Source organism: Adiantum capillus-veneris, chromosome 1 (genome assembly GCF_014529385.1).
Source record: "Adiantum capillus-veneris isolate H3 chromosome 1, ASM1452938v2, whole genome shotgun sequence".
Lineage (NCBI taxonomy): Eukaryota > Viridiplantae > Streptophyta > Polypodiopsida > Polypodiales > Pteridaceae > Adiantum > Adiantum capillus-veneris.
The window spans coordinates 147422410-147433288 of record NC_140931.1 but is presented as its reverse complement, the minus strand read 5'-3'; the positions used below and the strand labels follow the sequence as shown (position 1 = coordinate 147433288).

The window sequence follows — 10879 nt, the reverse complement described above, 5'->3', positions numbered from 1 at the left end:
CAAGAGATGTAGAGACACACTGTCCAAAAACCCTCTGCTAAACCAAACAGAAATCACACATAGACAATCCAGGGATAAACAACTTTCACTCTTAGTTGAGCTCACAAGCTCCCATTGCATTCTCACAAAGCTTTCAAGCTTTCTTGATCTCTCCACTGCTGAGAGCAAGCAAGCTATCGCCTCGGAGCTTTCCCTTGATCGCCATGTGTTCTGATACTAGTTGAAGTGGTTCGCGAATGTGGTGCATGTGCGCAGAGAGAGAGAGAGAGAGAGAGAGAGAGAGAGAGAGAGAGAGAGAGAGAGAGAGAGAGCACAGTGGGGTGGAGCAGAGTAGCCTAAAGCAACAGTCACTCCTTATATTTCTATGTATATAAAAAATAAGTGAGTAGGTCAATGAATGACAGACACTGGACATCCGTCCTTTAGCAAGACATATGCTGCCTTTACCTAAACACTCTCTTCATGCCCAAAAGTCAAAGTTTCTATTATAATAATAATAATAAAAATAATAAAAATTTACTACTGCAATAAAAATAACAACTCATTTTTTCAATTTTGAAAAGACAAAATCTTGCAATATAGCCTAAAAAAATTCAAACCCAAGATTTGGGTGCCGTATATGGTCCATTCCTGATCATCAAAATTGTAAATGATGTTTCCATGGGAGTTGCTCGCTATCGTTGTGTAAGGAGAGAGAGTCTTAAGTCCTTTGAAACAGGTATTTTCCGAACTAAAACGGTTTGTTTCTTCAAAGAGCAATGAACGACACTTCTCCTCGCGCTCTCTTCAACGGAGCCATTTCTTGTTCTTTTCCAAGTAGATTGCAGGTACTACTATTCAAGCTCACATTTCTGTAGCTGTGCGGTAGGCTTTCTGTCTATATGTTGTGCATTAAGTTTAGCTCGTGCCTGCATCTCTTGTGGGCGCGTGTGATGCTAGCTTGTGGCATGTGTGTGTGGAGAGAGAGAGAGAGAGAGAGAGAGAGAGAGAGAGCTCATGCGCACGCAAGTGTGTCTTCTATGATATGCATTCTCTTTGCTTTTTTTTTGTCGCTGAGGCTATGTGTAGCAAAGATGGAGCGAGACAAACAGGTTCCTTTCATCTGTAGTAGAGTACATCTCAGTTAATCTTCCTTTCTGCAAGCTGACTTAGTGTTTTGGCTTGTAAGGATGTGAGCTCCATCCGCGATGTTCCAGACAATCAGGTTGAAACTATTACTTCTGATGGCTCTGGTTTTAAACAGTCAAGATGTTTGTTACTCATGTTATTTTTTTTCTTGGAGACACAGGAAATTTATGCTGATCCCAGCCGTGATGAGAGCATCATTGTAGAGATTCTAGAACATGAGGGTAGTGTGGCAGATGCACAGAGTGCTGTTTGGTTTCTTCAAGACCTCTCACATGAGCAAGATGCTGGTCAAAGCCTGGTACATGCAATAGTTCGTGCTATTTCAGCCTCCAATCCCCAACACACACACACACACACACACACACACACACACACACACACACACACACACACACACACATTAGTTCTCAACATCTTGAAGAACCACTTAGGTGGCATCATGAAGCCCTGTGTACCATAGAATGTGCAGAATATTGAAGATGCAATTTGTTTGCCACGATTCAGAAAGCAATTCTTTGGCTTATAAACTGGCTATAATTCAACCACCAAGAAAAGGAAAGTGGAATTCATTAATTTTTTTTTGATAGAAGATTCTTAAAACAGCAAACAATTCTGAAGGTTGCCCAAGGATGAGCCTTTTTTTAAGTTCATTCTAAGCTGCTTCCCACTACTTGCATATTCAAAGTATTGTGGATGTCAAGGGGTTTCGTTTTATTTGCTTGGAAGGTTGTGATGTGCTTTTGGAAATGCCTTAGTGCCATAGCTTACATGCTATGGTGGACATCTTGAATGAAAAGATTATCCTTAGAAGGTCGTGATGAATGCCTTGGGGCCATAGTGTCACGAGACTGTGACAAACGCTATCTTTATTTGTTTGTTTCCTTCCCTTGATTTTTATTTAGTTTTTGGGAATTTAGAGAGATTTCTCGAAAGAAATATTGTCTAAATTAAAGGGCAAGTAGTCCTATAGGTGCAGGAACTCAAGGGCTACCTCAAGTGTGTTCTCATGCAAAACGGAGCTCAAAACAGAGAACTACAGCTTGCTGTAGTCTTCTGTAGGTTTAAGGTTTTGATCCTTTTTGATGCCTAAAAGTCCCGGGAGCTTTGGGGAAGCTAGGGAACTGTCAAACAGGTGTTTCGGTGCATTTTAGAGGCTCAAAACAGAGAATTCAGCGTGCTGTATTTTCTCGCCAGGTTTGTAAGAGTGAAACGTGTGTGGAAGTCACCTATTACAAGGGGATTTTGTTTGTGAAGCCTTCTACTGTCGCTATGTTACCGAAATTGGGCTAGAGTAGGGGATTTTTAGCCTAAGAAAAGTGGGACAACTCGTAGAAGATTATAGTTTTTTCTCCAAGGTCAATTGGAATAAAGAAATACGGAAACAGGCGCCAACCTTTGGGGCCAATAGGGTGTCATTGTCTACCTGGGAGCACTCTAGCTACCAAGTCGTAAATTGTTTTGAAGTGGTGAATTTCAATTATTGGTTTGTTCGTGAAGTGACTTTGTGTCGTAAAGTACGTGTAAAATTAAACAACTTATAGATTGGGTGAAAGCGGAAGTTTTACCGCCCTTTTAGTGAGGCTGTAGGCTGGTTTCACATAGCTTACATGCTATGGTGGACAATTTCAACAAAATTATTTTCCTTGTAGATGGAACGCTCATGCGCTTGTTGTCAATCTTAAAGATCGGACTATTGCTAGTGTATCAGCTTCTGCTTCTTAAATGTATTGAAAATTATCTTTAGTGTAGGGTTTTTTCTCAAAAAATTATATACATGAGTTTGGGTCTAATTTGTCTGCATTAGATATGGAAGTGATTGTTTTCATTCTTGATGGTAGGGGAGTTGCTTCTTGAAAGGCATGAGGATGACATCATAGAGCTAGTGCTTGGCAGTAGTCCACCTAATAGGCCACCATAAGGAGTCAACGCAACCCAATCGAAAGAGATTTCGAGTTAGGTGAATGAGCTTTCAAAATGGCGTAGACTCACGAAGTTAATTTTCTATCGGTTGCATTTGCTCTAGTGTTGGCAAAGGAGGGATGTTGACCTAGGTGTATATATTATTGTGTGTTGGACAAGACTACCATGAGGAAAAAAGTTTTCTTCTTCGAGGATTGATGATGTTTTACATCAAGTAGAGGTAGCATCTATTGTTGTGGATATCATTAAGTACATGTAAGAGTAAAGATGTGCATAAGATTGTGTTGAAAACAATATTTAGACTCTGCGACTTTCTTGTCTTGCCCTTTGGTCATGCAAATTGTTGCTAAATCAACTTTATTTGAAAGAAAATGAAAATTTGAAAATAATTGGATCCATAAATGAGAGGATTTTCTTGCTAGAGACATCCGAGTACGGATATTTTTTGTGTCATTCAGAGGAATAACGAGAGCTTTGTGAATGGGAATATTTGTTAGGCCACCAAGAACGGATACTTTTGATGCGTCACATTGGATGGGTGACAACAAAGAGCATTGAGAAGAAGTATTCGACCATCTGGAACAGACGTCTCGAATGCCTCATGGGATGGGTGACACAGAGCATTGCGAGGGAGCTGTTCTATAACTTAGTAAGATTTAAGTGAGGGGTGTTCCTGATGCATCTCATGGTGGATGTCGGGAGTATCGGATAGGGAATATTGCATGGCCGATAGAATTTCCGAACTGAGTTAAGGTTGTGCACAAGAGATGAGACAAGGACTTGTATGTAGATGGGTTCTGAGTAAGCTTTGAGGAAATCCAGCTGCTTTGTGAAAAGCGAGTTTCTTTTTAATTCTTTCCGGAAAGCAAACGCTTTTGTGTAAAGGAGTCTATGTTAGCATTGCATCTATGCATGAGATTTACTCTATTCTTGCGGTCCCCCAGAGTCTAGAAAAGGCATTAGCCAACTCCCCAGTTCCATATCAGATTACGGTAGAAAAGCAAGCTGCCAGCTCTCTCCCATGCTGTTGCAGATTTGAGCTATGATGATGGTATTGTCGAGGAACTATGGCTCCTCCAAGCGTATCAGACGATGCTATGACCAAGTAGACGAGTTCATCCGAAGAAGTACCTTTAGAGATTGTTTTGTAGGGTTAAGGGGGATGTGTTAGTGTGCCATTCAATCCCCTTCAGCCAAACTTGGTAGGGTTGTCACATACGCTCCCTAAAACTGGACTTGCCACACTCATGATACATGGAGTTTTAGGTGTACTCCCAACCGTGAGTTTTAGGTTTTCTCACAATCGGGTGCCACTATCGAGCTACCAATCACAAACGGGGTTTTTGGTTTACTCCCAAACCCTGGGTTTAAAGGTTACCCCGTAACCCATGAGGTGACAACATAATACAGATGCGGGTGTTCACAATTTATAGGGAAGGTCTTACCATCGGCACGTGCAAGCACTGCCATCTACAATAACCCTCCGTACAATGACAACCCCCCATGATTACATGATAATTGTAAATGCATTTGTGATGAGTTTTGTAAAGGGACTAGACATTGCTTCGGTCAGTATGATGACGGAGTGGCTCCAATGCGTAGAGGACAGTCGGGAGCACAACATGCTCAATCGGCACCTGCAAGCATTTCCATCTGCAGTAACCTTCCGTACAGAGGCAACCGAGAAGTAGCCGGAGGAGCCTGCAATGCGTAGCAATCACTGACAGTTGATGGGTGACGTACAGCTGCTATGTGCAGAATGAGGGGGAGGAGATGGTAGAGGGCGAGCTTGCAGCAAGGCGGAAAGCTACAGGCTATCCGCGTGGATATTTTTCGAGAATCCTGCAACTTGGGCCTGCATCACACACAACATTGTGAATTTTTTTTTATAAAGGACCTTATCATCTTAAGAGGTTCTTCCCACCATGGTTGAGCAAGACATTCTTGACAAAGGCGGAATCGTTTAGTGATGACAATCCCCCATGATTACATGATAATTGTAAATGCATTTGTCATGAGTTTTGTAAAGGGACTAGACACTGCCTCGGCCAGTATGATGACGCCGATGGACCTTCCCTATAAATTGTGAACGCCCGCATCTGTATTATGTTGTCACCTCATGGGTTACTAGGTAAAACTTTAAACCTAGGGTTTGGGAGTAAACCAAAAACCCGTTTGTGATTGATAGCTCGATAGTGGCACTAGGTTGTGAGAAAACGTGAAACTCACGGCTGGGAGTACACCTAAAACTCCATGTATCATGAGTGTGGCGAGTCTAGTTTTAGGGGACGTATGTGACAACCCTACCAAGTTTGGCTGAAGGGGGCGATTGTTAGGGTCATCCTGCACTTGGCGACCATGTGAATGTGAACATTTTGTAAAAGGTATTTAAGGCCTAAAACCTAAGATGATAATCCTCTTTTTCATTTGCTCGAGTCGTGCCTTATCTCCCTCTCTCCCTCTCTCTATCTCGTCTGCTCGCCATGTCCGTCCGAGAAGCAACAGACTTTCGGTTGCATGAGCTCCAATAACACCGGTCAAAACATATATTATGATTCATATACAAATGGAAGTGTTTATATACAAAAGGTCTCACAGCCAGTATTCGGCAGCTCATATCTCCAGGTGCCTTTTCAAAAGGCTACACACATATATGTAATATGTCACATAAAAAATGAACTAGGTGTTGAAGGAGTTCTCATGCCCACCTTTCAACCCTCCCCTTGGGCATGTCATACATAATGAAGACCCTTCCAACCCTCTAGAACTTGCCAGGCCTCGTATGCATGTGCACTTGTTGACCGAGCTTGCACCTTCAATGACTTGTTGTTAGCTGTTGATTGCCGGCTACTGCACAGGCTTCCAAGTTGCAATTGAGTTGTTGTGCCTGGCAAGTTCTAGAGGGTTGGAAGGAGTTCCCATGTCCACCTTTCAACCCTCCCCTTGGGCATGTCATCCTATGTGGATAGTTGGGTCTTCATTATGTATGACATGCCCAAGGGGAGGGTTGAAAGGTGGGCATTGGATCAAAACATCGACGACAACACCATCAACATCACAATGTGGCAGAACAACGACATATTGGCTACTACAACAACTGGCGAACATAAAAAAGTACAATAATTTTTGTAAATTTGTGCTGGGGAGAAAATCCTCCAACAAACAGCAAATGACATGTGCTGTGAGCATTATCTCTCGTGTACCTGTAACTAAGTCAGACTTTGTAAATAATTAATTTATTTACGAGAAAAGAATTATCTAATTAGTTGTGTGCACATCATAATAGATTTAGCAGTTTTGGGGCCTCAGGTGCGCCCAAGTTTGGGCCAGTGCACCTCAGGGAGACCCTAGCACAAAATACCCTGAAGCCCTAGCGATTGGGAAATCGGGTCTTCAATGAAGGGGTAGATAGTAGCCTCAGATTTCAGGCTCAGAAAATTACGCGCGCTAGTGCAAGCACAGGAATGAGATGGGGTCCTTAGAATAATAACCCTAAGGCCTGATTATTTTACGGCCTTAGGATAAGTTAGTTAAAGTATTCTTAAATGATTTGCGCTGGACCAAATGGCCGGACAAGTACGAACAGGTAATGCCAGAGCAGTGTCGGTACGGCATTGCGCTTGGGAGTAGCTAACAATTTAATTGGTTGCATCTATGTGTGCAGTTGTGCACTTAATTGCACATTTCATTAACTAGCATAGGATTTTTAAAGTCAAAAGTTGAATGGTTTTTAAATTTTAAAGTAAGTGTGCCACTTGGCACACTTTCCCATGCAATCTCTCTCTCTCTCTCTCTCTCTCTCTCTCTCTCTCTCTCTCTCTCTTCATGCTAGCGTCCCCTCTTCTGGGAGGCTATAAGAGAGCAGCCCCTCCCCCTCTTGCCAGGTTGGCAGTGCACTACCTCCCCTAAGTTGAACGTCCTCTACGCAGTGAAGCTCTCCATTGAAGCTTGAGAGCAGCACCTTGTGGTGTATGTGGAGCATCTGTGCACCCATCACCTAGAACAAGGCCTCTCATGGTCATAGGCAGCTGTGGGAGAAGTTTCATCGCGTAAAGTAGTAGAAAACTCTTTTTCTCTCTCTACTAGCTGTTGCAAATTCTCTGTTTTCAGCCCCTAATCACCTGTATTAGGGTGAATTTCAGCAAAGCTTTAGTAGGAAACTATTCCTCTCTACCTACTACACACACACACACAAAGTTTGGAGCATTTCCGTCGCGAAAAGGACCTCCGTTTCGGCATTGGAACGCGCTCAGGTAACAATTTCTGGTTATGTGCAGAAAATTACAGCAAGCGTGTGTGCGTGTGTTTTGCATGTTTCCTTCGTGGGTTGACTGCAGGAATGATTATGTCCGAAGAGACATAGCTAGCGGAAGATAGACTCTCATTTTTGAGAGCTTCCGATGAGTTTTGTGGAAGATAGACTCTCATCTACGAGAGCTTCCCAAAATCTCACAGAAGAGGAAAGATCCTCCTAGTAGTCAGGAGAGCAGTTCTTCTACTCTCTTAGTCAGAAGAAGAAGAAGGACAAGAAAGAATAGAGGACGGGCTTTCGCCCCGTTCCCGTGCTTGTAAAGAATTCTCCCTTAGTAATAAAGATATTCTCTTTATGGGGGGGGACCAGTCCATCTTTTGGTCCCCAATGATGTGTCAAGCTTTCTCTCTTTCTCTCCAAAGTCTCTTGAGTATATAAATTGCATTTAACAGTCAGTTTTCGCTTCCGTATTTTTGTGACAGTACCTTATCCTCTATTTGTGCCAGGGGAGGCTTGTGTGTGCCTACATCCTGATGTTTTGTGCGCCTACATCCTTTGTGTCTAGGGAAGACAATTTTTTGTTCAAGGGGAGGCTTGTGAATTGTGTGCCTCACCTTAGTGTGTTTTTGAGGGGAGGATTGTGTGAGTGATATGCAACCAAAACCCACATAGGGGAGGATTGTTGGGATGCAAGGTTTTGTTGCATCTCTTATGTGAACAGTCTCTTCCACCTAGAAAAGCCTTATGTGTCAAACCATGTGAAAAGCCTCTTGCAACCTTTGTAAAGAGAAAGCCACTTGTATTGTGCATTGGCAGCCACCTTTTGTGCTCATGTGTCAAAAGGCTTCCTATTTGTAAAGCCTATATAGAGGCAGGTTCTGCTGAATAATATTAAGCTTTACCATTTGCAATTATACCCTATATTGTATTGTGCAATAGTTTCTCTATCAAGCTCTACACTAACCTCTCCAAAGCATACTTATGCCATGAATGGCACACTAACACATCCCCCTTAACCCTACATGTTTCTATCGCAATAAGTTACTAATTTTCTCAGTTTCCAACCCATAAACGACCTAGGCGGGGACTGATCTACCGGAAGGTGTCACAAACTGCTGATGTGTCAAGTCACTGAAGAGCAGAGCCAACCTTCAGATTACGGCCGAGGGGCCTAAACCCTAAGAAGAACAAGCAACAGCAGAAAAAGAAGTCCTACCAACTTATGGGACCTCGTCCGATGGGGCCCAAGTGACATAAAGGGATTAAAATAAAGCAAGATCTACACACACACACAAAGACTTGCGTAGCGGCTGATGACGTTGCAATTGTACGGAAAACCCGGAAATAGCGCCGACATGCTGACGTGGCAGCCTATACAGATTTTCGCGATTTTCGTTGCTGACGTGGCAGTTGTATGGATTTTCGTGATTTACGTTGGCAGATTTTGGTATTGCTTTTGGACCAGATGCTTTTGAGTTTGATGGCTTTTCATGTAAATTGCTTTTGGGCCTAGGGCCTTTAAATATGAGGCCATGGGCTCATTCTTTGACACAGTTCTGGGAGAAGGTGCAAAGCGTGGAGTACCGGCTTGTACTGTGTTGATACAATACAAAGAAATACTGAAAGGGGCGCCAAGGTTTGGGGCCAATACTCTCTGGGGTGGAATTTCGCAACTCCGCGTCGTCTCTCTTTTAGTTCAGTTGTTATTGAAGTGCTAAAAGTCTGTTCAGTTTGTTCTTTTCTATTGGCACGTGGTGCCTGTCTTGTGACAGTGGTATCAGAGCATCAGTCGTGTGCTTTTTTGAAAGCATACTGGTCCTTCCAAAGAGCAGTCAGAGCAAGGTCGCACTTCCAAAGTTCATTAGATATTTTAGCTTCGTGCTCCGACCCCGGGCTTACTAGCTCAACGGGCGCGCTTCCGTCTTTACTGCTCATGTCTTACAAGGCATAAGCCAAAAAGATCACTTGCAAGAGAAGGATCCAAGATTTGTTTGAGTCACTGTTTTTCTCAAAAGCAATGCCATGTTGATGTTGATTTCTATAGCTACTAAGCCGCACACTCCAAGGACTTGGCAAGCTTTCAAATTTTTTTTTTGTCAGAAGTTATATGGTTTCTGACATCTTCTTTCGGAGTGCAACTTCTGGCAAAGTGGGGTATCCTGAAATGCTTGCCATGGAACCCTAGCAGATTATATCTTGAAATTTCTGAACATCTCTTAGTAGATGTCTCTTCTCAAGCTGATAACCTTTTAGGTCCGATGTGATTGCTACATCTTCGGACTACCATCGCTGCCATAGGAGCACTGTCTGTCCAAGAGCTTATGGACTATGGTGAGGTCGGCTATGACCTTATGAAAGGACCCTAACCCTAATTTTTGGTGCAGGTTTCAAGATGGAAAGTCAATCGACTTTTCGAGCTCGACTGATGTCGAGATTGCTTTTTAAGTTTGAGTTCTATTTGAGAGCTTGTTTGGTGATCCTGTTTGGAATTGGTTTGAAATGGATGGTATTTGTTTTGAACCTATCTTGGTGCCGATTTGAAATGTTTGACTCTGGTTTTAATATTGGTTTCAATGATTGGTGATTTCTACTCCCGGGTGGAGTGGTGAGAAATGGTTTTTGAGATTCTTGTTCATACTCATGGCCCAGACCCTTGTGGTTATTTACGGGGGGAGTATTGTTGTTGTAACTCATGGCCCGGACTTGGATGGTTATTTGCTAGGGGAGTATTAAGAAGTCTGAGCAGTGGTTACTCTCAGCACCTCCAAATGATGCAGGTTGCGGTTTGGGGGGCGTTTGGTTGTAAAAGGCCTCTATATCTCATGGCCCGGACCGTTTTAGGTTATTTGCGGGAGGAGTGATGAGGGAGTCGTTGAACAGCTCATGGCCTGGACTTGGATGGTTATTTGCGGGGGGAGTGTTCATCGGCGACTTTATGTTTCTATGTCTTCTAACATGCATATGTGAGCATTTGTGTTGCATTGTGATGTGTCAACCGCTGAATATTCCTAATTGGATGAGATTGCCTAGGTATGTAATTTTAGTGCATCAAGACACCCGTGGAAGATCAGTGCGGTCTGGGTGTGATGGCTAATTTAACTACGTCGGAATATGAAGAGTTCCGATCTGGACGAAAGGAGAAGCCAACTCCTTGATCAAAAGAGCCGAAAGGAGAAGCAAACTCCTTAACAAAAAGAGCAAACTGATTGTCCCTCGGATTGTCTCTCGGAATGACCCTTGGAAATTTTGAGCTAACTTGAATTGATTTGCAGATATGATGTAATCGCGGATGATTACTTTCTTTTAAGGAGGGATGTCACAAACTGCTGACGTGTCAAGTCACATAAGAGCAGAGCCAACCTTCAGATCACGACCGAGGGGCTTAAACCCTAAGAAGAACAAGCAACAACAGAAGAACTCTTACCAACTTATGGGACCTTGTTCGATGGAGCCCAAGTGACATAAAGGGATTAAAATAAAGCAGGACCCACACACACACACACAAAGACTTGCGTAGCAGCTGATGACATGGTAACTTGAAAACTCGGAAATTGCGATAACATGCTGACGTGGCAGCCT

At 43.0% G+C, this 10879-nt stretch overlaps 1 protein-coding gene across 2 annotated transcripts in view; it reads left to right on the top strand.

Moving 5' to 3' along the window:
* Positions 1-640: 640 nt before the first annotated feature.
* LOC147465761 (uncharacterized) overlaps positions 641-10879 on the top strand; it is a 68608-nt gene continuing 58369 nt past the window's right edge. The window contains exons 1-4 of one of the 2 annotated variants that reach the window (XM_086521628.1): positions 756-827; positions 1069-1091; positions 1169-1204; positions 1289-1426. In XM_086521628.1, the coding sequence (XP_086377754.1) occupies positions 1074-1091; positions 1169-1204; positions 1289-1426 (192 nt within the window). In that variant the 5' untranslated portion in view covers positions 756-827; positions 1069-1073. Of the gene's footprint in view, positions 828-1068; positions 1092-1168; positions 1205-1288; positions 1427-10879 lie in introns of both variants that reach the window. The other variant, XM_086521625.1, reaches the window with a different exon arrangement.